The 25,938-nt window shown below is 48.4% G+C and overlaps 1 protein-coding gene across 1 annotated transcript in view; it reads right to left on the bottom strand.

Annotated features, from left to right (window-relative positions):
* Positions 1 to 25,938, bottom strand: part of KCNQ3 (potassium voltage-gated channel subfamily Q member 3) — a 300,778-nt gene that overhangs the window by 49,080 nt on the left and 225,760 nt on the right. The window contains exons 2-5 of the mRNA XM_036830813.1: positions 11,406 to 11,496; positions 9,526 to 9,652; positions 5,530 to 5,702; positions 218 to 373 (exon numbers count right to left, since the gene is read on the bottom strand). Coding sequence (XP_036686708.1) covers positions 218 to 373; positions 5,530 to 5,702; positions 9,526 to 9,652; positions 11,406 to 11,496 — 547 coding nt within the window. The remainder of the gene's footprint in view (positions 1 to 217; positions 374 to 5,529; positions 5,703 to 9,525; positions 9,653 to 11,405; positions 11,497 to 25,938) is intronic.

Genomic DNA, 25,938 nt, shown 5'->3' with positions numbered 1-25,938 from the left:
GCTCTGACTTCCTATAAACACTGTGGAAAAGCCCCTTCCAAGGGCCTACCCTGCAGGGGGCGTCTCCCAGGGGCAGGTTCAGAAATGGAGGAGGCCTCCTCTCCCCTGTGGCTGCAGAATGCAGTTGCCTGACCGAGCGCATCCCTGCCACGCCCTCCATCTCTCTCTGTCCCTAACAGCCAATCCCCACCGGGCAGCCTTCAAGGTAGTGACTCACCAGACCCCACCAAAGGGCATCCGCGTAGGTCTCAAACTCCTCTTTCATCTCTTGTCCTTGGGCATCCACCTCCGGCACATCTTTCTCAACCAGGTAGACGAGAAATGAAGAAAGGATGAGTGTCAGGAACCCGATGTACCAGGCGGTGATGAGCTCCTGGGAGAGCAAGCAGAGACAGGGAAGGGGTCAGTGAGTGGAGACTGGGTGGAGGTTGGAAGCAGACACACTGGAGCTGGAGTCCAGGTGTACCAGCTCTGTGACACGGGCAAGTTACTTACTTTCTCTGGTCCTCATCTCCCATCACTGTAAAATAGGATCAGTAATATGGTCATTATTTTCATCATTAACAGAACAAGCGTATAGCTCTAGGAGGAGAGGAAGATTTCTGTGATCTCTACATCACAGCTCAAGGGCCTTCCCCTGGAGGCAAGAAGGCAGGAGGGACTGGCCACTGCTTCTGAGACAAGGCTCGGGACTCGGGAGACCCCACCCTATGCAGGACTGGGCAGAGCAAGGACAAAGCTCAGTTCTGCTGGGACAGTGACGGACAGCAAGGGGGAGCTGTCCTGGCAGAGCGGACGGAGCTGTGGACAGGGCCCCAGCCCCGCCACTAACTGACTGTGTGACTCTGGGCAAATGACCCCCCCTCCCCAGCCTCAGTTTCTTCATTTTTAAAATGAAGGGACGGGACCAGAGAGTTCCAAAAAGTGCCACAGATACTTCAAATGCAGATAGGTGTTTTTTTATGTGAAGTGGTCACCTACTGATTTAAACCATATTACACATTAGCATAGATTACACTAAAACCTATTATTTCATGGATATTACTGCATGATAGACTAGGACATATACATAAACAGGAGAAAGCTGATTTAAAGGAAAACATTGAGGAATAGTAAGGATGGTGCAGAGATATGGCAAAGATGGGCAAAGCATTGAGGTTTCAAACATCCTAACCATGACAATCCCTGAGGTTGCTTTCTATGTCTTTCATTCTATTCCAGTTCCAAGGGTTACTGTGGTTACTGTGGTAGGTTGGGCAGAAGAAAGTCAAAGTCGTGGGCGAACACAGTCTGGAGATTAGGCCCGTCATTCCTGCTGAGTCATCACAGAGAATGAAGCTGTTCGTATCGATAGAGTTCATCTATTTGATCATCTGCGGCCAGTCAGCTGGCTTTCTGGGTGAATCGCATCTCGCTGACAGGGCTGCTTTCTGCCTGCTTCTGTGCCTTTGTTCACCTTGGTCCTCTGTCCTCCCTGTCCCTCCCCATGGGACCAACCAGAGAGCACTGAGTCATCTTCAGACTCACGTCATCTCCATTATGAGAGCTTTCCGGATGTTTGCTCCCCCCAACTAGAGCTAGGGTTCATTTCTAGCTTTCTTTCAATGCCTTCACTATTTTCTAAACAAACTTTAAATCTCTAACACTTTCTTACGCTCATTTGCTTAGAGGCCTGACCTTCCCCACAGCGTCACGTGCACAGTGCACTCGTGTGAGTTTACAGCAGAGACAGGTTAGCTGAGATGCTGCAGGCAATCCAGGCGGCCCTTCCCCTCCATGAGTGTCTGCCCCGCCGGGGGTTCGAGAAGGAGAAGATGAATTGGATCGTCCTTCCCCAGTGGCTGTATGAGCATGACCCTCTTGCTCTGTTAAGTGTGATTCTAGCATGCCTAAGCTTTTTCATACCCTCTGGCCCCCAAGTGCAAGTCAGAAGTTTCATCTGGTGCTTAAGCAGAGAAACAGCTGTCCATGCGCACACAGAAGCACTGGCTGTGTGGGATTAAGAGCTGGTATAAAGGTCGTCACTGAGGAGTGAAATGTGTCCCCACTCTGTGCCTTGCAGTCGTCTCAAAGGCTATGCAAGGTAATTCTGCCTGGAGGCAATCTTCGCCAGCAGTTCTGTGGCAGAACCTGTGGCTGCTCGCCGACATCCACGGGCTCCTGCCCACGCCTGAGCCCCGCTGCAGTCAGGTGCGGGCTGAGGGCCTGGGGTCCAGCCAATGTTGGGGGGGGGGTGAGGGGAGCTACTTCCTGCCTTAAATCCATTCTAGAGGATGCTCTGGGCCCCCCTTCCCTTGCCTTGGTGACTCAAGGCTCATTTCCAAGACAGAGGACCACCCAGCCCACATCAGACACTGTGTGAGCGAGAAGACACCCACAACTTTTGTGCTAAGTCACAGAGACTCCAGAGCCTATTTGTTCTGGAAGCAGAGCCCGGCCGAGCCTAACTTTAGTAAGAGCGTTAACTTTAAAGTCTAACCCTGTGTAACCCTGTATGGGCCCGTCACTCTTCATCTCTGAGTTTCCAGGGGAGTCAAGCATGGAACTTGGCCCAGAGAACACGTTTTCTGAATGAATGAATGAAGAAATGAATTGGTAAGTGCCTGTTCACCAGGCTCAGAGAAGGAACTGGTCTAAGCTCTTGCAGTTAGTGAATGCTGGACTCAAATCCAGGTAAGTGCTTACCTCCTGAACACACTGCCTGCCCCGGAAGTGAAGGCCAGCCCTATAACCGCTCTGCAGCTTCGGCACAGTGAAAGGCTAAAGGCTCGTCTAGTGGGACTGTTGCGGGGAAGGATGGGAAACAGAGCTTGCCAAGCAGTTGTTTTGTCTGCCGTCGGTCTCCTACCACATACATGATTTCGTCTTGAAGTTCTGCCCACCTGGCATCAGTTGTGGGGTCTGGCGGTGGCATGGACCATCTTTTCCCAGGAATGACATAGCAAACATCCAACTGTCATCTATTCTAATCTGAGGGAACACAGGACAAAGACCGTAACCAGACATTTTTAGCCCTGATTTCCACGGGAGCTGTGAATCAGCTCAGCTCCATGGAGACAAGTCCTCTGATAAAAGATAAAATAGAAGGTCGGGTGAAGAGAGAACTCTGAAAAGAAAGCCCTGAGCTCCACGAGCCTGTGGCCAGAAGTGGCACAGATGGGGAATAAAACATGTATGGCAAGAAACTGCATCCTCCAGTGAGAGACTCCGGGTGTTTTAAATTTGTATTTCATTTTCTTTATATATTTACTTGTACGTTTGTGAAGAAGAGCATGTCTGAAATAATCCATGCTACCATTAATGAGCACTTATTATTCACCAGGCACTCACATGTACCTTTTCTTATGTGAGCCGCTGGAAGGATTCACATCTTAACCACTGGGGAAGCTCGTATACAAACAGAGCAATGTTCTTAAAGTCTTACGGCTGGAAAGCAGCAGAGCTGAAATGTGCACTGAGCTGCTGTCTGACTCCTAAGCTCCTGTTCATTCTACGATGACATGCCGGCCTATCTGGGTGTGTCCCTGAGCTGGAAGAACCCAGGAGTTAGCTGTGTGGAGGCATTCTGGGGTTGCCCAAGTGGGGATGGCACGCTGCTATTAACACGTATAAGGAAAACTCTGAGCTCCCCAATGGCGACTTGCCCCAGGATCACTGCCTTGGGTGCAGTTCCCCAGAAGCAGAGCCTGAGACAGAGGCTTAGGTGCATGTGATGATGGAGGGAGGGTCTCGGGAGAGAGGGAGTGAAAGAAACCAGACAGGGCAGGAAAAAGAGCTCAGCAAGGATGTGGTCTCTGCTGGAGCCTCCTTTAGCCTGATCCCACGGGGAGCTCTGGAGTGTGAACTGCACCACAGGGCTGGTCCCAACACAAGAAAGGTACTTGTGTCAGCTAGTCACTGGCGGTGTGCTTCCCTGATGTGGGGGAAGGAAGATGAGAACAATATAAGCTCCTGGGCAAGGCAGCGCTCCTGTATGTCTCCAGAGAAGGGGACAGCTAGGAATATTAGCGGCTAACTCTCATAGCAGCTGAGGGCTGAGCACATCCTCCCGGTAAAGGTAGCCTGGTCAGGGCACCAACTGCGTCCATTGTACCCACCAAGCCTGGCACAAGAAGATGCTCTTGTAGTGACAAAGGTAGCTTTGGCTTTTTCCCCTGAAGAACACCCATCCCAGGAGTCCTTCACTCCAATTTCTCCTGAACTGGCCTGGGAGTGGTTTTTCCTGCCACTCAGAGGTTTTTCCTTCATTTCTCCAGGGTCCAGCTGAGGCAGGGATGTTAACACAAAGTGCTACCGAAGGTCTGGGCTAACAATAGGAAAGAAACACAGGGAGCACGGCAGAGACAGCTCCAGACACGCTGGACTCTGCCTGCCTGGGTTTCCACACCTGCTCCAGCACGTGGGACTCTGGGAGAGATCCGGCCAAGTCCCACTGATCCCAGCTTCTCATCTCCCTTGGAGAGGCAAGAGCCACCACAACCAGCAGCAAATCACTGAACACAGGCTCTGAAGCCAGCCTGCCTGGGTCTGTGATGGCGGGCAGCTCACTTCCTCTTTCCAGATCTGCTTCTTTAGCACTGAAATGGGGTAAGAACAGTGCCTGACCCCTGGGGCGAGCTCATCTGTACCAAACACTAAGTTCTAGGCACTGTGCTTCTGGCTACATAATAACAATAGCCACTGAACCACATCAGTGAACTGGGTGTATTCTAAGTGCTTTTCACCCTGAGGTGAATGCATTATCATTTCCATTTTATAAATGGCAGGAGAGGAGACCCAGAGGGGTTACAGGAAATCTCCAAAGTCACATCAGTAGAGTCTGGATTCAAACCAGTCTGCCTGACTCCAGAACCCTTCCCTCCCACCCCATGCTGGTTTGCATTAGCTCATTTCATCCTCTCAACAATCCAGAGGTACAGGCATTATCAACCCTGCTTTAGGAATGAGGAAAAACTGAGGTCGAAGAGGGTTGAGTGGGCTTCCCTGGTGGCGCAGTGGTTGAGAATCTGCCTGCCAATGCAGGGCACATGGGTTCGAGCCCTGGTCTGGGAAGATCCCACATGCCGCGGAGCAACTGGGCCCGTGAGCCACAACTACTGAGCCTGCGCGTCTGGAGCCTGTGCTCCGCAACAAGAGAGGCCACGATAGTGAGAGGCCCGCGCACCGCGATGAAGAGTGGCCCCCGCTCGCCGCAACTAGAGAAAGCCCTCGCACAGAAACGAAGACCCAACACAGCCATAAGTAAATAAATAAATAAATAAATAAATAAATAAATAAAGAGGGTTGAGTGACTTGGCCAGAGTGGTTCGCGTTTGGTGGGGCTGAGACCTGAGCCCAGGTCTACCTGCGTCTGCTGGTTGCAGCGCACCTGCGTGTGCCTCTCCTTCCTGCTCCCCCTCCCCCTCCCCATCATCAGCAGCGGTGGCAGGACACCCACCCTCTGGGGACGCTGTCAGGGAGGAGAAGCCACGGACGGGCCTAGGCGGGCAGGAAGCCGGCGCGGTCTGGCCCCTGCGCAGCGACACTCACTTTGCTGTGGGCGCAGATGGCCGAGCCCAGGAGCTTCCAGGTGCCGCCCCGCCGATCCATGCGAAGCATCCGCAGTATCTGCAGGAAGCGCAGGCTCCGCAGGGACGTGGCCAGGACATTGCCCTGGTTTCCCACGGCAACCACCGGCACAGAAGCAATCAGCACGAAGATGTCTGGAGAGAGGAGAGAGGGTGGCAGGGGAGAGGGGAATGGAGGTCAGGCCAAGGCACGGGAGCCGTCACAGGCAGTGTCGGCGGCAGACGAACACGCGCTAAACGCTGCTGTGTTAAATCGTGACGTGGACCGCGCGCTGACTCTAAATCCCAGGGAAGTGATGCTCTAAGACCCTCCAGGGGTGGCACTCGGGGGTCCCTCTCCGGCCGAGAGGGGATCTGGGTTGCCCAGGTGGTGGAGGTGAAGCCGGAAGCTCAGACGCTGCTTTACTGTGGGTCTCCCCTGCAAACAGCCCCTGAGACAGGGACGCGGCTGTGGGTGATTTAGTGAGAAATGATCTCAGGAAGCAGAAGTGAGGGGAGAGGGGGGCGGGGAAAAGGCCAGTGCAAGGGGTGCTGTCAAGGCCGCTGCTGGAGCCTCTGAGCTGTAGGCAGAACACCTCCCACCACCCACATTGTCCCTCTGAAAGATGGGAGCTGGGCCATCTGTCCACCAGATCCTGTTCCCTGCTGGCCGAGGGGGTCGTAACGTCCCCACACTCGCGAGCTGCACTGCCTGTGACCTCCCTCAGCTTCAGAGAAGGCCCTGGGGTAGACTGTGGGAAAACATGGGGCCCACCCCAGCAGTGGGGTGCTGCTGTCAGGAGGTGACCTAGAAACGTCTACCAGAGCTGTGACTGGGAGCAGAGGCCGAGGGGATGGGGCACTTCTGAAAGGGCCAAGCTGGCTCCTGAAGTTAAATGGCTGAGGACGGAAGAAAGAGGGCCCTGGTCTCTTTCTTATTCCCTTCAATGCCCTCCCCTCAGCTCCCGGATCTGTTATCTCCCCACTGTACTGCAGGGGGCTAAGCAAGTAAAAAGGATCCCATGATCAAGTAAATCTGAAAAAAATTCAATTAAACAGGTTTTGCTACTGCAGGACTTCTCAGAGCCTTTAATATGCTAATATGCCCTGTGGCTCTCAATTTTACCAGTGAAGTCCAGCCTTTCTCAAAAGATTTTGACCTGTATGAACTGTTTTTGCTTTTTTGTTTTGTTTTTTTGGCAAGAGCATCAGGATTCCAAGGAACACATTGTAGGAATGTTTATCCACTGGGCAAAGTCCAAACTTCTGAAAATTCTCTGTGATCCGGCCCTTGGGAACCTTCTAGAAGCATGTGTGGTTTGCTGAGCCCACAGTGTTCTCTCACACCTCTACGCCTTTGTTTGTGCTGCCACCCAGCTTGGATTAGGCTCCTTGATCTACACCAGGTACGTCTGCCAAAAAAGCTGGCACCCCTTCCACCATGTCAAAGTATCTCCCAGGTGTGCCTACCGTTTGGGAAAAAGTAGGGCTCAGACACCTGGATACCAATATGTCTATATCCTTGGCCAGGCTTCTCAGTCTATCTGTGCAAAGATACCCATTGATCACGTTTGTAAAAGAGAAAACAAAACCTAGGTGCAGGGTAAATGTGACTTAAGTTTATGACACTCAGGACAGCAAATTCGGGCCCAGAGGGACCCATCCACACCCAAAATGGCAGGGTCTGAGGCTGCTTCGAGTAAGGAGGCCATGATATGTGTGGACGTGATAACCAGCCTCTTGTCAGACACACAGAGGAAAGCAACATTTCCCACAAGGGCCACGTTACAGGAGTAGTTGAGAGGAGTAGAACAGAAAATGCAGCAGCATCAGGAAAGAAGCCAGCAAGGATGGTGGATGCTGAGGCCCAGCCTTGTCCCTCCAGGAAGGCCGGCAGGGGGACGTGATCTGGGGCTCCAGTACAATCCTGGAATAGCGGAGACAGTTCCATGGGGAACGCCCCTGTTCCGAGGGGCCCGGGTTCCATATGCTACGACATCCTCTAACTTGGCAGGAACCTCTGAATTTGGGCACCGTCGATCACAAAGTCATCTCCCCGACCCCCTGCCAACACACACACACACACACACACACACACACACACATACACACTGGATAGGTCACCCCAAAAAGAAGTCAGCTTAAGACTTGAAAGAGACAGGAAAGAGGAAGGGGAAGGAAAGTTGGGGGTTGCCATGGACTGAATGTTTGGGTCCTTTCAAATTCATATGTTGAGTCCTAACCCCCTGTGTAATGGCATTGGGAGGTGGGGTCTTTGGGAGGTGATTAGGTCATGAGGGTGGACCCCCCATGCATGGCATTAGTGCCCTTATGAAAGAGACCCCAGCGTGCTCCCTTGCCCCTTCCATCATGTGAGGACACAGCAAGAAGACAGCTGTCTAGGAACTAGGAAGTGGACCCTCACCAGAACCCAGCCATGCTGGCACCCCCATCTCAGAGGTCCAGCCTCCAGAACTGTGAGAGATAAATTTCTGTTGTTTATAAGCTACCCTGTCTGTGGTACACTGTTATAGCAGCTGGAAAGGACTAAGACACGGTAGATAGACATGGAAAGAGGACAAAGGAAGAGAGAAAAAAAATGTGAAAAAAAATCAGTAACTACAAAGTTCTCCAAAATTGCACGTGTGCACGCGTGCGTACACACACCCATCCTACTTGCATTCAAAATTCTGCGCAATAAACAAAACCCTCAGATTTCCAACCTCAGCAGCAAATGGGAAGAAGGAAGAGAGGCTTCAGCCAACAGTGAGGGTGGTACCTGTCCTTTGTGTGAGGCAACCTGCAAACGTGGCAACACGGCCCCAGGAGGCACGGAGAGAACTCAGCACCTAGGACAAAGAAGGGGTCCAGCTCTTCCTCCCTGGCTGGGTCATTCGTACCCACAGGGCTGTTTCCAGTCCCGGCAGGTCACTTTTTAAAAAGGGAGTGAGGAATAAGCAGCAGCTCAGAGGAGAGGGTCTATGATGCTAAGAAGATGGGTTATAAGATGGAGTTGAAGCCGCTAAGCACATTCCTCCCGATGAAAGGAGACTGCTGGAGTGGAGAGGAGGAATAGGATGGCTGAACTCGAATATCTGAAGAGAGTCAGAGGAGTTAAGATGGAATGAATACCCTCGAGAGGTGGTGAGCGCCCCGTGACTGGAGGTATGCAAGTAGAGTCTGGGGGACCACTTAAAGGCTGCTGCAAAGGGGGCTGGAGCATCAGACAGGAGGGCATCTTCAACCAAACGCTTTTGAAGGTCCCTTCCAGCCCTGACATGCTGTGATCCTCTGACTTTAACCATCCCTAGGAAGTCGAAGCTCCAAGACTCCTAACCATCACTGCAGGTAGATTTCGTCCTGCCACTGTATGATTTTAGTAGGATCTTCAGATGGGACATGGTGGGGTGCACCAATAGGTGTGTGTGAGAGCTTCCACCTTCTTTGCTATCAAAATGCCTACACCTGGATGGAGGGGTCTCCGTGACACCTCCCCAAAGCAAGGTGGGTCAGGACACAGCATTATGGTGGCGAGGGGGGTCACAGGTGCTAGATTCTTCCAGACTGGGTGTTAGGATGGAAGAATTACCTCTGCTGTCCTACAGAGGTCATTCTCAACCAGCAATGGTGTCCCGCCTCCCATCCCCACCGTGGCCAGTCTGGAACTGCACGGGCAATTTTGGCCCAGGGACTGGAGCTGCTCCACATCCTGCCATGAGCTGGCTCCTTCACGACCCAAATGCCAAGAGTGTCCCCCACCCGCCTTAAGAATTCCTGCCCTGTGAACTCATTATAAAGAGAAGCCACGGGGGCAGGAATTCCACCTGCTGGAGGATTGAAGGGAGGGTCGGAGGCGGGGACGGGCCCCCAAGGCGCTGCATGGTCTCCCAGAAGAACAGCGTCTGCTTAAAATTGCCTCAGAGAAATAATGCACCAAAAGAAGGGGATGAGGCACCCCGGGCTCGGGGTCAGGGCTTACCCAACATGCACAAGGGCTTCCTGGCAAACTTCAGTCGTCCCCGCCAGCCTTTGTATCTGCAGCAACACCCAGCAGCCCAGATCCTCAAAGCAAACTCGGCTCCGAAGATGAAAATAGCAAACGTTTCCTGCGTTGAAGAACATGTGGAGAGACACATTAACTGGGACCCAGCTGTCCAGAGCTAGCGATTTCTGTCCGGAAGTTCTGAAGAGCTGGATTCCTGTTGTTGCTGGTTTGGTGGTAGAGGGGGCAGGACAGGCTGATCACCTCCATTCAGTTTGGGGCAGTTCCTGTCTTCACTCTGATGTGCTAACTGTCTCTAACATTAAGCCTTTTTTCTACGTTTTTGTTCTAATGGCTCATTAAAAAAAATCCCTTTAATGTACTAAAAGCCCCCGAGAAGTTCAGTTGGGTTGAAAGGAGAGGAATCAGTGATATTGCCCAGCCGGTGTCTGGTCCCTGGTATTGCTAATCGTGGCCAATGGTCACTGAGCAGAGCTCCTGGGCCAGGCACCACCGGAAGTAGTTTATAATATGACCCTCATCTTGTATTTTGAAAAACCGAGGCCAGGCAAGGAGTGGCTGAACAAATGTCTCAAGGCCAAAAGTGGCAACGAAGGCATCCCAGGCAGGCGATCAGGCTCTGAGCCCGCGCCCGTCTCCGGGACATCGGGTTTGCATCTTCCCGTCAGGACCATGCTATGGCGTCTCCGGGACATCGGGTTTGCATCTTCCCGTCAGGACCATGCTATGGCGTCTCCGGGACATCGGGTTTGCATCTTCCCGTCAGGACCATGCTATGGCGTCTCCGGGACAGCAGGTTTGCATCTTCCCTCCTGAGCCTCCTTTGTGGATCAGATGGAGACACCTTTGCCCCCACTGACCTCCCTGGGGCCCTTGGGGAGTTGCAGCAATCCTCGAAACTTAGTTCCTGGAACTGGATGTCTTCCCAGGAGTCATCTGCTCAGGTCTTAGCTTCAGACCTGCCCTGTAGACTGTCAACACCTGCCCTTGGAAGGAACCTGCTGATTCCGGCACCACGGACACGTGGTTAGCTCAGTGGGGGGCAAAGGTTCTGCTATTTCGTAAACGCTGATTGGGGGCTGGCATCCCTTCCCTGTGCAGAGGGTGGGGCCTCCCCCTAGAGAGGTGGGCTGACCCTAACCCAGGAAGGCGTGGTCATTCAAGGGCCCGCTGGCCTGTGCCGCCCGGGGCTGCAGAAGGATCCAGCCCCTCCTGGGAGCCCCCTCCTGGCCGGGTGTGGAGACTGCACCCAGCCTACCAGCACGTGCTCCTCACCGTACGTTGCTACATATGTTAGGTGAGGATGGGAGGAGACTGAGTCGGGGTGTGAGGTAACTTGCCCGAGAATTCTAACTGCACGCTCTCTCTGCCGCACCGCGGGATACAGACTGGAGAGTAAAAACAGGCAGAGGCCCAGAAGGGAGGACCTGGAGTGCTCATGCAGAAATGGGATTTGTTGCTTGGCCTTGAAGGAAGAGATCCTCAGGGTTTAGGGAGGAAAAGCAGAGGAAGGGTTGGGACGAAACATGCCTTTGTGTTACTGTCAGAGAGTTGGGAAGCTGTATTTGATCATTTAACCAGTGGGTATTGGTGTTTGCTTTGACCTTGTTTATGTCCCCTTATCTCTAATCTGGAATAACACATGCCAGCCATTCCCTGCTCCAACTGTGCCCCCAGCAGACCTCATAACTGATCCATCAATGCTTTCTCCTGGGCCTGGACTTGGCCAGAGACTCCAGGAAACCAAAACCAATTGGGCAGAATTGCACCCAAGGGCCTCCTTGTCTTCATCGTTGGAGGTCCCACCAGAGCATCTACCCCCGCAGCACAGCACCACGGTGCACGCGCCATCTCACCAGCAGCAGAAGCCAGTCTCCCGAAACAGTCTCGTACTCCCTGAAGGTGGTCAGGACGGCCAGAATCAAGCACCCAAGGACAATCAGGAACCTAGAGGGGAAGGAAGAAGGAAATTAAGGAACCGTCTAGTCTTGGATTGCGCCGAGGCAAGACTGGGAAGGTGTCAGACGGGATGAAGCTACAGCATCCGTTAGACATAGGTGTGTGCTTTATCCGTTATCCCATGTAACCTCATAACACACCTGAAAGGCAGGTAGGAATTATTGCTCCAGTTAAAGAAAACAGGGCTGAGAGACGTGAAGCAATGTGCATAACTTTTACTTTACCAGCTAGTTAGTGGCAACAGTGAGAATTTGAATTAGATCATCGGGTCCCAGCCCTGGAGGGCTGCAGATGCCTTGAAAAACCAAAGTTACCGCAAGCTTTGCTAAATCAACGGGAATATGAATATGTTAATAATGTGTCCTGCACATATAGCTCTATGTTTTTCAAATATATGAAAACATTCTTAGAATAAAGACAAATTCATCCAACGACTGATAAATTCAGTGATGGCGTCTGTCACCATATCTTCATATTTTTTTTTTTTTTTAGTCAATAGTTACTAAAGGAAACAACCTCTTTCAATTGGGGGCCTTCAGAATCGTTTTTGAAATTACCAAGTGTGCTTCGTGCTAGAAAGAATAGAAGCCACCGTGATGCACAATGCTGCTCATTGAAAAGTCACTGAGAGCTCATCTGGTTCATGCCCCTGCCTCAGGCAGAAGCTAACTGCAAACAATCCTTTGAGATTATTATATTTATAAACTCCCTGTGTGTGAAGGGGGTGATGGTGGTGGTGGAGGGACAGTGTGTGTGTGTGCACGCTTCACTGTTTCAGCAAAGAAAAAGGGTTCTCCCTCACTCTTGGTGGAGAGTCTTTGGTTCAATGGTCAGCACCAGGTTCCCTGGGTGTCTAAGAGGGAAATTATAAGAGAGGGTCCATGCAGGAGGCTTGCTCACATACTCCAAGCTCTCCTGCTCTATGTAATCTGGCTCTGTGCCCTGCTAGGTTCCAATCCATGCTTTTTTGGTTTGTGTAAGTGGGTACCCACTTGTACATTCATTCATTCATTCATTCACCCATCCATCCAATATTTATATGGCAGGCACTGGGGGACACAGAGCTGAAATTCAATGATGAATAAGCTCAGAGTTCAGACAAACAGGAAGCGATCTCATGGTGTGATGGTAAGGACCATGATGTAAGGAGGTTTGGAAATGTCTGCTCCTGGCCCTGGATTGGACCAGAGTCCTGGCTCCTCCGGCCCTTGCTGATCCTTCCTGATCACATTTTCTGATCAACAGCGCTGCTGATCTGCAGACCTGAATCCATGTTTCCAACCCTGCCTATGAACCCAAACAAGATTTTCAACTCCCTCCTGTATTTGGCCATTTTACTTTAAATTCATGACTCCTGACCCATAGCTGGAATCTGCCTACTCTTCATCCCAAATCTTCTCAGGTGGTGATGACGATGATGACGGTGACAGTGACAACTGTAACAACGTCAACACCCACCACCACTCTTTAGTGAGCAGTTACTACATCCATCAGCTCATTTATCCTCACAACCGCCTCCCAAGGTAGATATGATCATTCCCATTTTAGCAATGAAGAAATTCATCAGAAGGAATCATTACCATCAGGATAACTGTGTGGTCGGTAAAAAGACCACACAGTTTGGAGTCCAAAGATATGGACTAGAAAGAGGCTCTGGTATGTGATCTTGAGAAGCTCACTGATTCTGGGAACCCCAATGATCACATCCATAGAACGAGGATAATGAACCTGCCTAGAGATCACAGTTATTGCGAGGACCACAGGAGATAATGGATGGAGAGTCATTTGGTCCATTGTTTAAGATCAAGCAAATGATGCCTGGTGCTCGCCCAGACACACACGCATCACTGGCTGGACAGGCTCTGGGAAACGTGCTCTTAGACGATTCTACAAATCCATACTCTTGTTCTCTCAACACTTGACTTTATTCATTCAAAGCCTCTGGAGATAAAAACTAGATTAGAATCCTCTTCCTCCTCTCATGCTGTGTCATCTTAGGCAAGTTACACAACCTCTCTGCATCCTGATTTTCTCATATGTAAAATGAATCCAATAAAAGTGCTAGTGTTCTCAATTTTTCAATGCTATAATCCATGTCATGGGCTTAGAAGAATGCCTGACAGATACTTATTAGCCTTCATTAAGTGTAAGCTATTATTTTATTGTGATTTAATATCAATGCCTCTTCTGTCCTAGGCAGAGAGATGACTTTAAGGGTACAAACATGAATAAAACCTAGCCGTCATTTCTCCTAGTCCAGTGGGGGAAACAGAGGACAAATAATCACACGAGAGTGTGGTTGAGGTTATGATCTGAGTGTCCACCACATGCTTTGGGAGTACAACACTGGAAGCATCCCAGAGGCTGTGGCCAAAGGGTTGGAAAGATATCTGAGGCTTAGCTAGGGTTGACCATATGTTCCATTTTATCCAGGACATTGCCCATTTTATGTGTTGACCTGGAGTATGGACCCTTAGGCATTGTGAACAACACGTGCATGTGCAGAGAGTTCGGAAGTTCATGGACACAAAACCCCATTCAATCTTCTCCTTTAGCAAGGGGTGTGAGCCTTTTATGATCTGGCTTTGCCCTCCTCACAGCCTCGTCTCTTCTTGCTCCCCCACTCCCAGGCTGGCCATACTGAATCACAGCATTTCCTCAGATTCTCTTATCCTATTGGTGTCTGTCTCGATGCTCCTCTTCCCTGCCCACTCCCCACACATGCCCCTTCGTCTTCCTGCTGACACCTGGACAGTGCAGGTCATGGCTTTGCCTCTAGAGCCTCCCAGCTGCTGCCTGTCGGTTTCCTCACGTGATCCCTCCCTTAGGATCACAGAGCACCCCAAGGCATTTCTATTCCAGTACTGATCCTAACCCATTATCATTTTGTAATCGTTTGCGTGCACTGTGTCATAAATAAAGCACACTATCTTAACACCCAACTTGAGAATTCATCCTAGGGCAGGAACTGCCTTTGCCTAGTGAAACATTTTACTGATCCAGTTGAGGTGGAAGTTGCAACCCTAAAGGCACAAGACTGTTAAACCTCTCAGTAAGAAAAAGTAGCCAGAAATTGGAGATGGGGGTTGGTCTTGAGGGCTGGGAATGACAAAGAGGAGAGGATATGGCCACATGCTGAAGGGCTGTTAGGAACAAGACTGGCTAAAATTACAAGTTCGTGGCCCTGCAAAGCCAATCATCAACCATGGCCTTATGGAGTGGTTTTGTCTTTACCAGGCATTGAACATGGAGCTACAGCCTGTGGCCTGGGTAGGGATATGTGTGGGGAGAAGGGAAAGCTTGATGTCCTACAGCTAAACTAATTCAGGAGGAACAAGAATCCTTAGCCAGATTCTGGGACTCGACCCACACTCTTGTACTTGAAATGTATGTGAATCTTGGGAAGAGTCTACGAGGTGTGTGCATGGTGACCATGCCATAAAGTGACCCCAAACGACCCATGCCCTTGTATAATACTCATACTTGAGTGCAGGCTGAACCTTCGACTTGGTTCTAACAAGAGATTATGGCAGAGGTGATGGGATGTCATTCCCTTGATTAGGTTTCATTATGTGGCAAAGGCAATGGGATAGATTCGTCTGTGATTATGTTACTTTAGATAAGACTCCATCTTAGCTGAATGGAGCAAGAATCTCCTGCTGGCCTTGAAGTGAGCTGCCATGTTGGGAAGGGTCTGTGAGGGTCACAAGGCCAGAAACTGTGGTGGCTTCTAGGACCTGAAAGCAGCCCTGCATGAAACCTGACAACCAGCATGAAAGTGGGACTTCAGTCCTACAACCACAAGGACCAACAGTCAGGTGAGTTTGGAGGACTCCCAAGCTCCAGAAAGGAGTACAGCCCAGCCCACCCCACCCCTTGACTGCTGCTTTGTGAGACCCCAAGAGGAGGGCCCAGTTAAGACATGCCCAGGCTCCTAACCCGTGGAAACTGTGAGACGATTCACATGTGTTGCTATAAGCCACTAAGTTAGTGGCAATTTGTTACGCAGCAACAGAAAGCTAAGAGTGTGGATGGGAATCTGTACCAAGTGCAACCAGTTTTTATAGAAACCCACCTCACCCCCCCATTCTTCAGATGATGTCTGGGCTGCACTTGTGTGTTTGGTCTATGAGGCTCCACTCCTTGAGGGTGGACTGTCTTGTTCCTCTCTGTATCCCAGTGACTATGCCAAAGCCTGGCACTTAAGAAGAACCCATATGTGTTTAGAGAATGGATAAAAACAATTTCAGAGATGAGCAGTTGCCCTGTGGTTGGAATAGAAGGCAAGGGATATAGGATGGGCCTGGAGGGACAAGCCAGAGTAGGGTATGAACAGTTTTGTTGGCCAAGTGAGAGTTTGGACTTTATTCTGCAGAAGATCTATATCTACTACATCTGTAGGTATAGCCATATCCATATCTGTATCATCTTTATCTATTTCTATAGCCACATCCATATCATCTTTATCTGTATCTACATCACCATCAAGATCCACATCCACATCATCTATATCTGTATCTATATCATCGATATACACATCCACGTCATCTATATCTGTTATCTATATCATCGATATCCACATCCATGTCATCTTTATCTGTATCTACATCACCATCAAGATCCACATCCATGTCATCTATATCTGTATCTATATCATCGATATCCACATCCATATCATCTTTATCTGTATCTATATCATCATGAAGATTCACATCCATGTCATCTATATCTGTATCTATATCATCGATATCTACATCCATGTCATCTATATCTGTATCTATATCATCGATATCTACATCCATGTCATCTATATCTGTATCTATATCATCGATATCTACATCCATGTCATCTATATCTGTATCTATATCATCGATATCCACATCCATATCATCTTTATCTGTATCTATATCATCATGAAGATCCACATCCATGTCATCTATATTTGTATATATATCATCGATATCCACATCCATGTCATCTCTACCTATATCTATATCATCATCAATATCCACACCCATATCACCTATGTCTAGAAAGACTGCTCTCTGACAGGACAGCAGTCAGGAAGCTGTTGTCAAGGACTGACCTGCAGAGATGACAGGGGTTCCATGAGACAGAATCCTTCTGAAGTTTCAGCGGGACTTGTGACTACTGGGATGTGGAGGCAGAGCAGGAGGAGCATCTGGAGGGTCGTGGGGGTTGGTGGGTGACAGGGTGGACCATGTGGTGTTCACAGACTTCAAGAGTATGTGCCCTGGGGCCAGGACGACAGCAAAGGTAAGCTACGCTGCGCACCTGCCGTTTGAGGTCCAAGTGGAAATATTCAGCAGGCTGGTCGAAATTCAAGTCTAAAGCTTAGGGGAGAGGTTGGGGCTAGAGACCTAAGTCCCTTTCATCTCCAATTGTGATTTTAGAGCCAGGTGAGGGGATAACTCATCCTTAACCTGTCACCAAAACGCAGTTTCAAGGTGGTTCCCATCTGCAGGGGGCATGCAGAACCGGGCTTTAGCCAGGAGAGGGCAGCAAACACCTGGCGGAACGTGGCACTTCCTGGCATCTCCAGGAATTAAAAGCACGGGCAACCTGGGGAATTTACTTGCTGTGATTTGAAAACAATTATTAATTTATAAAGCGAAAAGCATCAGGGAAGCCCTCTTTCACCTGAGAAGGGGAAACACCCTTTGGTCTCTTGCATAGTTCAGTTTATTCTTAAGATATGAACTTGATTTCAGACAGGAGGACCAGATTATCAGTCTCACAGATGGAAGCCAGATAGGTGTGGCTAGCCAGGGTCTTCCCTTCTCATCTTGTTTTGTCTCTCTCTCTCTCCCCATGCCTCACCAATTATCCTTTTACTTCCTCTGTCACTGTGGTTTCCTTCTCTGTAGCCCTGACTGTTTCCTTCACCCCACACTTCTCTCACTGCCCTCCCTTCCCTATTTTCTTTTCCTCTCCCCTCTGCTCCTCACCTAGCACTTCTCCCCCCGACCCCCCTCCTGGGACTTGCTGAAGTCTTGGGGAGAGTCAACAGCTGTCCTTCTGTCTGCAGGGTCCTGGCTGTCTTTGCCAATGAGGCCAGTTAAGGGCAAGGGTCTTGACATACCCTTAAGCCAGACACCATCTCCTACCCGCCTCTTCTCACCCGAGCTGGGCGTCCCCTGACAGGAACAAAGCCGGACCTGCTGGAAATCAGGACAAGGCTTCACAGCCAAATATCCTCTCCCAGGCTTCATTCAAAGTAAGCCCAAGAGGGTGAAAACTCCAGCACTTACTTGGTCGTTTTCTTAGCACATCATTTTCTCTTTTACCCCAGACAGCAGCAATGCCAGCCAGGGACATTGTCACCGTTATATCTGTGCCCCCATTTTACAGATGAGGAACACAGCTTCCAGGCTCAGGCAGCGGGGTCACCAAAGGAAGGAAATGGGCAGCGCTGCTGGGACCGGACCCTGTGCTGAGAGCGGTCACAGGGACTTGGGTGAGACTCTGCAGGGAATGGGGCCAGGTTAGAGCCAGCCAGAGAGTGGGAGGGCTGAGGTTCACAGTTCAGCTTCTCCTCTCCTCTGGACTCCAGTTTGGGGGAGAAAAGCTCAATTCCATTTCCAGGTAGTCCCCTGAGACCCCGGCTGGTTCCCGGGTCCTGGTAGGCATCTTTCGAGTACCTGCAGCTCAGCAAAGGTCCTAGACCGAGGGGGGAAGGCGGCGGCTGACCACTGGACTCTCCCCCCATCCGTGTGCCATCCGTGTGCCATTAAATCCCCATCCATGTGCCATCCGTGTGCCATTAAATCCCCATCCGTGTGCCATTAAACGGGCATGTGTAGAATCACGCTCCCTAGCCAGGCGCAGCAGAACTGACCCCCCTAACAGGGCAGCTGTGCTGAGGTCACAGCTAGCCCACGTCCTGATCTTCAGCTACCACCCTGATCCTTGCTCTCCAGCAGAAGCTACAAGCCTTCAGACCACATCAGGATCCTACCGATCCCCCATGGAAATGCCCCAGAGGTAAAGAACCCACTGTGTGTCAGGGGCTTTCTTATTCCCTCTGAGTCAGCCCCAAGGCCTCTTAGAATCTCAGTGCCCAGCCCAAGCGATTCTGAAGAAGCTAAACACACCTGATTTCTACTTCTAGCTCTGTTGTGTACTCATTGTAGGCACTTGGAGAAGCTTTTTCCTCTCCCCAGGCCTCGGTGTATACATCTGTGAAACGAGTGGGTTACAAGATCCAATAGGCCTTTAAGGGAAGTTGTTGTGGGTTCAGGCCTCCAGCCCACAACCCTGGCAGGAGGGCCTGGAGGAGCTTTCAGAGAAGCACAGACTTGAGTTCAGGAGTTCAGATCTCAACTCTGTCCCTTACCACCTAGGAGACTGTTTCCTCATCTGTAAGTGGGAATGACCACAGTTCCTAATTCAGGGCTGTTGTGCATGAGAAGCACACAAGGCCATGCTCGTAGGCTATGTGACACCGTGCCTGGCACAGCACAGAGGCCAATTCGTGTTAGCTACTGCAGCAGTGAATTTGAGCTTGGATGGGTCGGGCCTATGGCTGAGTGCCATGTGGCTAATGGAACTTTTTGCCATCTCTTCAGACCTGAGATTGTTCTTTAGAATAGGGAAATCAACTAGAACTTGGAAGAAGCCCTGGCAAGAAGATGTCTGAGTGCCACCACGCCCTGCACCGTCTATACCAAGTCTGAGTCATCACTTGTCTATTTCTGCAGGGATCCTGGCTGTCAGTATTCTCAGATCCATCCAGCCCCCCTAAAGGAGGCCACATTTATTTTTGGGAGGTGGGAGGGTTGGAGTCTTCTGCCTGGGGACAGGGTTATCGGCCTTCCCCAGACCGAGCGGTTCTCTTCCATGCCTCTGACCCCCTCCACACTCACAATATCATCAGCTGAAATAGACAACAGTCCCAGTAACAGTGCCACCAACATGCCCTCTCCAGTACCCTGGTTTTCATTTTACACTTCCTGATAAAGGTGATGCTATCCTAGGGCTGGCAGGTCACATTCTTTTCCCCCTATAGGCTAGAGACAGGAGTCATGAGCTCTGTACTTCCGGCTCCAGCAGGACTCCTGGGCCACGCTGAGTGGCAGACACAGTGGGAATCTGAACCAAGCCCGTGGAGAGAAACAGTCCATTACTGGATGTTTCCTTTCTTCCTCTCCAGAACAAGCCATATCTCTGATACATCCTGAGATGTTAAAGTCAATCTGGCCCCCAATCCCCTCTCCCCATTCAATGGCATTCATTTCATCATCTGCAGTGTGCTTCCCGTGTGTCAGGCACTGTGTTAGGGACTGGCGTATCTGCTAAGCCTTGTTATTGACAAAGCATTTTTAGTCAACATCCAAAAGCATTCCAAGGTAGTGGTGCTACAAAGTGATGTGAGGTTATATTTTAAGCTTCTTCTTCGTGGTGCAAGCATCCACCATGCTCCCCTGGTAACCAGTACCAAAAAGGAGAAGAGTAAAGGTTTTGGAATCTAGTGTAACAGTCAGATCTTAAGATGACCCCAGGGACTCTTGCCTCCTGCTATTCACACATGTGGTTAATTCCCTCTGTGGAAAGTTGGCTGGGACCTATGGCTAGTTTCTAACCAACAGAATACAGTTAAGGTGGCATGTCACTTCTGGAGTTAGGTTATAAAAGACTGTGACTGCCACCTTCCTAGTAGACTGTCTCTTGCTGGCTTTTTTTTTGGGAGGGGGTGGTGTGCTGTGAAGCTTGCGGGATCTCTGTTCTCAGACCACGGCAGTGTCAGTGCTGAATCCTAACCACTGGACCACTAGAAACTCCCTCTTTTGCTGGCTTTGATGAAGCAAGTTGTTCATACCTCCATCTTGGAGAGGCCCACGTGGGATGGAACTCAATGTGGCCTTCAGCCAATAGCTAGCAAGGTACCAAGACCCTCAGCCCAAGAGCCTTCAAGGAACAAAATTCTTCCAATAACTACGAAAGGGAGCCTGAAAGAGTCCTTCCCCAGTGAAGCCTTCAGATGAGACCCCAGCCCTGGCTGACACCTTAATCACAGGCTTTGTGAGAAACCCTGAGCAGGAGACCCAGGTAAGCCGTGCCTGGATTCCTGACCCACAGCAACTGAGATGATAAACGTGTGTTATGTTAAGCTGCTAAGTTTTGTGGTAGCTTGTTATGCAGTAATAGATAACCAGTACTAGTTAACCAGGATCTGAATCTCGGCTCACCACCTAGAAACCAGATGACCTGGGGCAAGTTTATTTTTCTGAACCTTCTAACCTGTATTGTAGAACCTCTCATCTACAATATAGGAGTGACAAATCAAGGGATCTTCCTTATCTTCTTCTTTATCCCAGTCTTCGTAGCTCAGAGATTGCACAGGGCAGCAAAAATCCTCATAACTAAAAACCACTTCTCTAATGAGGTCTCCATGCAAACATCCTTGATGATTTAACAGCAGCCTATACCCTGGGCGTCACGGCCTTGAACTTCAGTCTCTGCCTCCCTATCAGGTACAGCGTCCAATAGTACAATGTGAACCATCTGCAAAGTGAAAAGGCAAAGCTTACAAAGGATGCAGGATTTCATGAAGTTGATGGATATGATGCTGGAGAGCTGTTCTAAATACACCAAAGCCATTAACAAGTGACAATCCTACCGGAACAACGAAAGACAAGTCAATTGATACTACAAAGTGGGAAAAATACCACACAATCCTTCCCCCAGAATGTTGAGAAAATAAAATGTGAAGTTATATTGTATTATCATCTAGTTTTGGCAAAGAAAATATAACCTCAAATTAACACTCAATTGAGTCTTTGTTCATTGTAAAAATTAAAGCATAGTTGCAATTATAACCCCAATTTTGTGAACTATGAGATACAATAAACACATTTTTGTATTTTAATTATATTTTTGTGATTATGTACTAATGAGAAATTTCCTTCACTGTTTAGTATGAAGTTTGGTCCCCATTTTCAGCAGATTCCCTTTAAGTAGATATTCACTGATTCCTACTAACTGTGGAATTAGGGACCCTCTAAACCTACCTCATGGCATGGTCATGTGGATGAAAAGAGAACCAGATATGTAAACTGCCTAGAATCCTGGTAATTACCAGGCATTCATCAGATGCCAGTTTCTCACCTCCTTTCTTCTCATCTTATGCTCACAGAGGAGAGTAAAAAGATGACTTTAATGGGATATAGAAAAAATCATTTTGTCCTAAAAAAACTTCCCTGTTCTTGAAATGAGGCAAGAAAATCATATTCACAAAGAACCACAGACAAATCTGTATCTATATCTTGATCTATCTATATCCTGTCCATATCCATCTATCGATTTACAGATGTGTAACGCAGATGCAGGTTTTGACCACCTAAACCAGGGGTTAGCAAACTGCGGCCCTGGGGTCAAATCCAGCCAGCTGGTACTTTTGTAAATAAATTTTCTTACACCACAGCCACTCTCCTTTGTTTATATATTGTCTGTGGCTGCTTCTGTGATACAACAGCAGAGCTGAGTAGCTGCAGCAGAGACCATCCGGCCCACAAGCCTAAAATATTTGCTATTCGGCTTTTTAAGAAAAAGTTTCCCAACTTCTGATTTAAACTAAGAGCCCAGGGTAACTGAATTCAATCGGTACCACCTCAAGATGTCTGATATGTCTAATTTCAGTGCAGAAAAAAATATTTAAAACTTGAAAGTAAAGGATTTAATCTCACCGTGGTTGAGATAGATGACCGAATATTTAACAAGATTAGAGGAATAAAATAGGGTCACATCCAGGTTTGTGGAAGAAAAGAAATACAAATTTAGGGAAAAGAATACAAGTTATGATAAAAAATAGTACCAGGCTTGCAGCTTAAGCTTCATTAGTTTCATGGTGAATTTGTCTCTGGAAACATCTATTTGAGTTTTATGGTATGTTACCATGCATTTCTTCTTGAGCGTCCTGTCTGCTCACTAATGGTTTTTAAACAAATCAGCAGCTCTGTCTGAAGGCACTGTCGCTGCCCCGGGAGCATATTTGTGGATGGCACCAACTGTGTTACTTTAGGCTGCGAGGAAACTTCTCCACGACCTGACCAAGTGTCATGGGCACCTCTTGTCAGGGAACAGCCTGGACCCTACAGCCAAACACATCAGGGTTTCAAGGCCAGCCTCACCACTGGGCTTCTGGTTCCTGATCTATAGAGTGGGATGAAGTGCCTACCTGCCAACAGGATTCAGTGGGATAACAGATATAAGATGCTCACAGGCTGGTAGTACTCAGCACTCAGCAATTGGTACTTTCCTCCCAATTTGCCAACGTACATGCCCATTTACAAAATATTTATAATTGGGAGCCTAAATTTGGGAATCAGACATGGAATGAATTTGAATTTTGACTACACTATTTACTGCTGTGTGACTTTGGGCAAGTAACTCAACCCCTCTGATCCTTCAATGCCTCTCATTCATTTTGGGGATAACTGCAGATGTAGCAATACCTTGGAGATATTGCAAGTTTGGTTCCAGACCACCACAATAAAGCAGGTCACGTGAATTTTTTGGTTTGCCACAGCACATGAAAGTTATGTTTACAGTATACTGTAGACTATTAAGCGTGCAATAGCATTATGTCTAAAAACCAATGTACGTACCTTAATTAAAAAGTACTTTATTGCTAAAAAATTCTAACAATCATTTGAGTCTTCTGTGAGTCATAGTAGTAACATCAAAGGTCAAGGATCACAGATACTATAACAAATACAATAACGAAAAAGTTTGAAATATTGCCAGAATTACCAAAATGTGACACAGAGACAGGAAGTGAGAAAATGCTGTTGAAAAAAATGGCACTCATAGACTTGTTCAAAGCAAGATTGCCACAAACCTTCAATTTGTAAAAACAGTAGCATCTGTGAAGTATAATAAATTGAAGCACAGTAAAACGAGGTATGCCTGTATTACACCTCACAGAGTTGTTGTGAGGACTAAATGTACCTCAGTTTCTCCATCTGTAAAATGGGGATAATAAAGTGCTTAGGCTAGTGCTTGATAAATGTTGGCAATTATTATTATTATTATTATGACTGTTATTTTTAATATTCCATAAAATACAGTGCCTGGGAAAATTGTAATTTCTCAATAACCGGAAGCAACTGTTATTATTATAAGACATTTGGAATTCATCACACATATATCATCTTTGGGTAACTCTACCAAGAAACACTATGTTTCATTATCTCTCAGACACAATTAATTGTAAGACCCATTATAATTGTATAAACTACTAAGAAAGGGAAACTGCCAGTTAAATTATGACAGCCATTGATTGTATTCCACATCCTCATTTTAGAGATGTTAAAATGGGAAAAACATGCATTTAGAATTGACAGAGCAGAGGTAGGTAAAGTTGCCTTACAGCCAAGTCCTTTAGGACAAACCCTTGGACAGGACAAGGGTCATGATAGGACTCCGGGGATGTCTGAGGGCCTGGAAGTAGATCCCGTGTCCCCAGCACCAGCAGGGCACAGGCATTAGTGTGGGTCCAGGGTTTATCTGGCCTAAGACCTGTTTTCATTGGCCCTGTTATAGCCCGAGTTTGTTTGCATCTCCTAACATTTCACATCTTTTATTTCACAGGAACTAAAGCTCCCACATTTTCATGCAGTGACGCTTCCTGGGGCTCACCTAAACTAGCAGAGTGGAGAGCATCAGCAATCCTATATGTGTTCCCAAGTGCCACAGGCTTTACGCCCTTCCTTCCCGGATATGACCATAACGGGCACCAGGTTTGATTCTGGATCCTCCTTCTTGCAAGCTGTGTGACTTCCGGCAAGATACCCCATCTTTCCGAGCCTCAGCTCATTTATTGGAAGATTTGGAAAGGAAGGGCTGCTCACAGAGTTGTGATGAGTACTCAGTGAGATAAGGTTTTGCCAGGTGCCCACCCCGGCTCCCCCACCAGGATGCAGGGAGCCCCCCTACTCCTATGCTGCAACTGTGCCCCACCCCTACAGGAATACTAATCCTTCAGCAAATTATGCCCATTCTTCCTCTGAAATAATATCAGACATCTGGTCGACTTCTCTCCATCTCTAGGACTGATGCCTTAGAAAGGCTATCTCAGTTTTCTCTTGGATCACTCCAGTGGTCTCCTGACCTGGCTCCTACCGCCCTCCACTCCTGTGCCTCCAATCCATCCTGGAGAGTCCAGAGCAATCTTCCCCCAGCCTCATTTCCATCACTCCCCACTCTCCCTGTCTTCCCAACTCCTCATGTCAATTCTACAGAAAGGTTTTTGTTTTGCCCCCATCTCCTCTCACCCTGTTCCTCCTAACCCACTATCTCTCCCCACCTCCACACACACAGAGCCCAGCATCGTTGGGACAACTTGGCTTATCAGAAAAAGAAAGGTCTTAGCGGGAAGGCAGAATCTGATTTCGATTTCTGCATCACATTTCTAGCCATGTGCACTTGGTCTCGTTGTCTTGCCTCTGGAAACCTCAGTCTCCTTATTTCTAAAATGAGGCTAATAAAACACCAGTGTAAACATGGGACAGAGGCTGCTATTCCAGTGCAGATGGAGGGTGAACACCAGTGAAAGTTGGTAACTTTCAACCCCCTTCAAGCCATTCCCAGTGTCCGGAGCACAGACTCCCATCCATTGCCTTTGTCAAATTTCTTTCTTTCTTTCTTTCTTTCTTTTTTTTCAATTGAAGTATAGTTGATTTACAATGTTGTGTTAGTTTCAGGTGTACAGCTCAATGATTCATTATATATCCATCTCTATCTATCTCATCTATCTATCTATATATATATTCTTTTTCAGATTCTTTTCCCTTATAGGTTTTTACAAAATATTGAGTATAGTTTCCTATGCTATACAGTAGGTCCTTGTTGTTTATCTATATTATATATAGTAGTGTGTATCTGTTAATCCCAAACTCTTAATTTATCTCTCCCCCTTCTTCCCTTTCGGTCGCCATAAGTTTGCTTTCTATGTCTGTGGGTCCATTTCTGTTTTATAAATAAGTTCATTTGTACCATTTTTAAAGATTCTACATATAAACTATATGATATTTGTTTTTCTCTGTCTGGCTTACTTCACTTAGTATGATAATCTCCAGGTCCATCCATGTTGCTGCCAATGGCGTTATTTCATCCTCTGTCAACTTTCAACCATGTTGATAGGAGTGTATCGTCGTACAGAACTTCCCATGTGCACATACACCCCCAGAAAAAAAGTTACAGTATTCTTTCATGCCCACGTAGGACAGCTGATCCTGGAAGGTTGGGTAAAATACAAAGCTACATTCCCACGTGGCCCACTCTCACCAGGACCATTTTCATGGAATTTTTCATAATTTCTTCAAGACCTTGTCACAGGACGCACTGTATTGGAGAGCTGGATGGGGTTGGGTGGTGCTTGCCATTAAGAAATCAAGAAAGTGAACCTTG

The sequence above is a fragment of the Balaenoptera musculus genome, chromosome 17 (genome assembly GCF_009873245.2).
Source record: "Balaenoptera musculus isolate JJ_BM4_2016_0621 chromosome 17, mBalMus1.pri.v3, whole genome shotgun sequence".
In the NCBI taxonomy this organism is placed as follows: Eukaryota; Metazoa; Chordata; class Mammalia; order Artiodactyla; family Balaenopteridae; genus Balaenoptera; species Balaenoptera musculus.
Note: the sequence above shows the minus strand (reverse complement) of the source record. Positions and strands in the feature narration are given on the sequence as shown.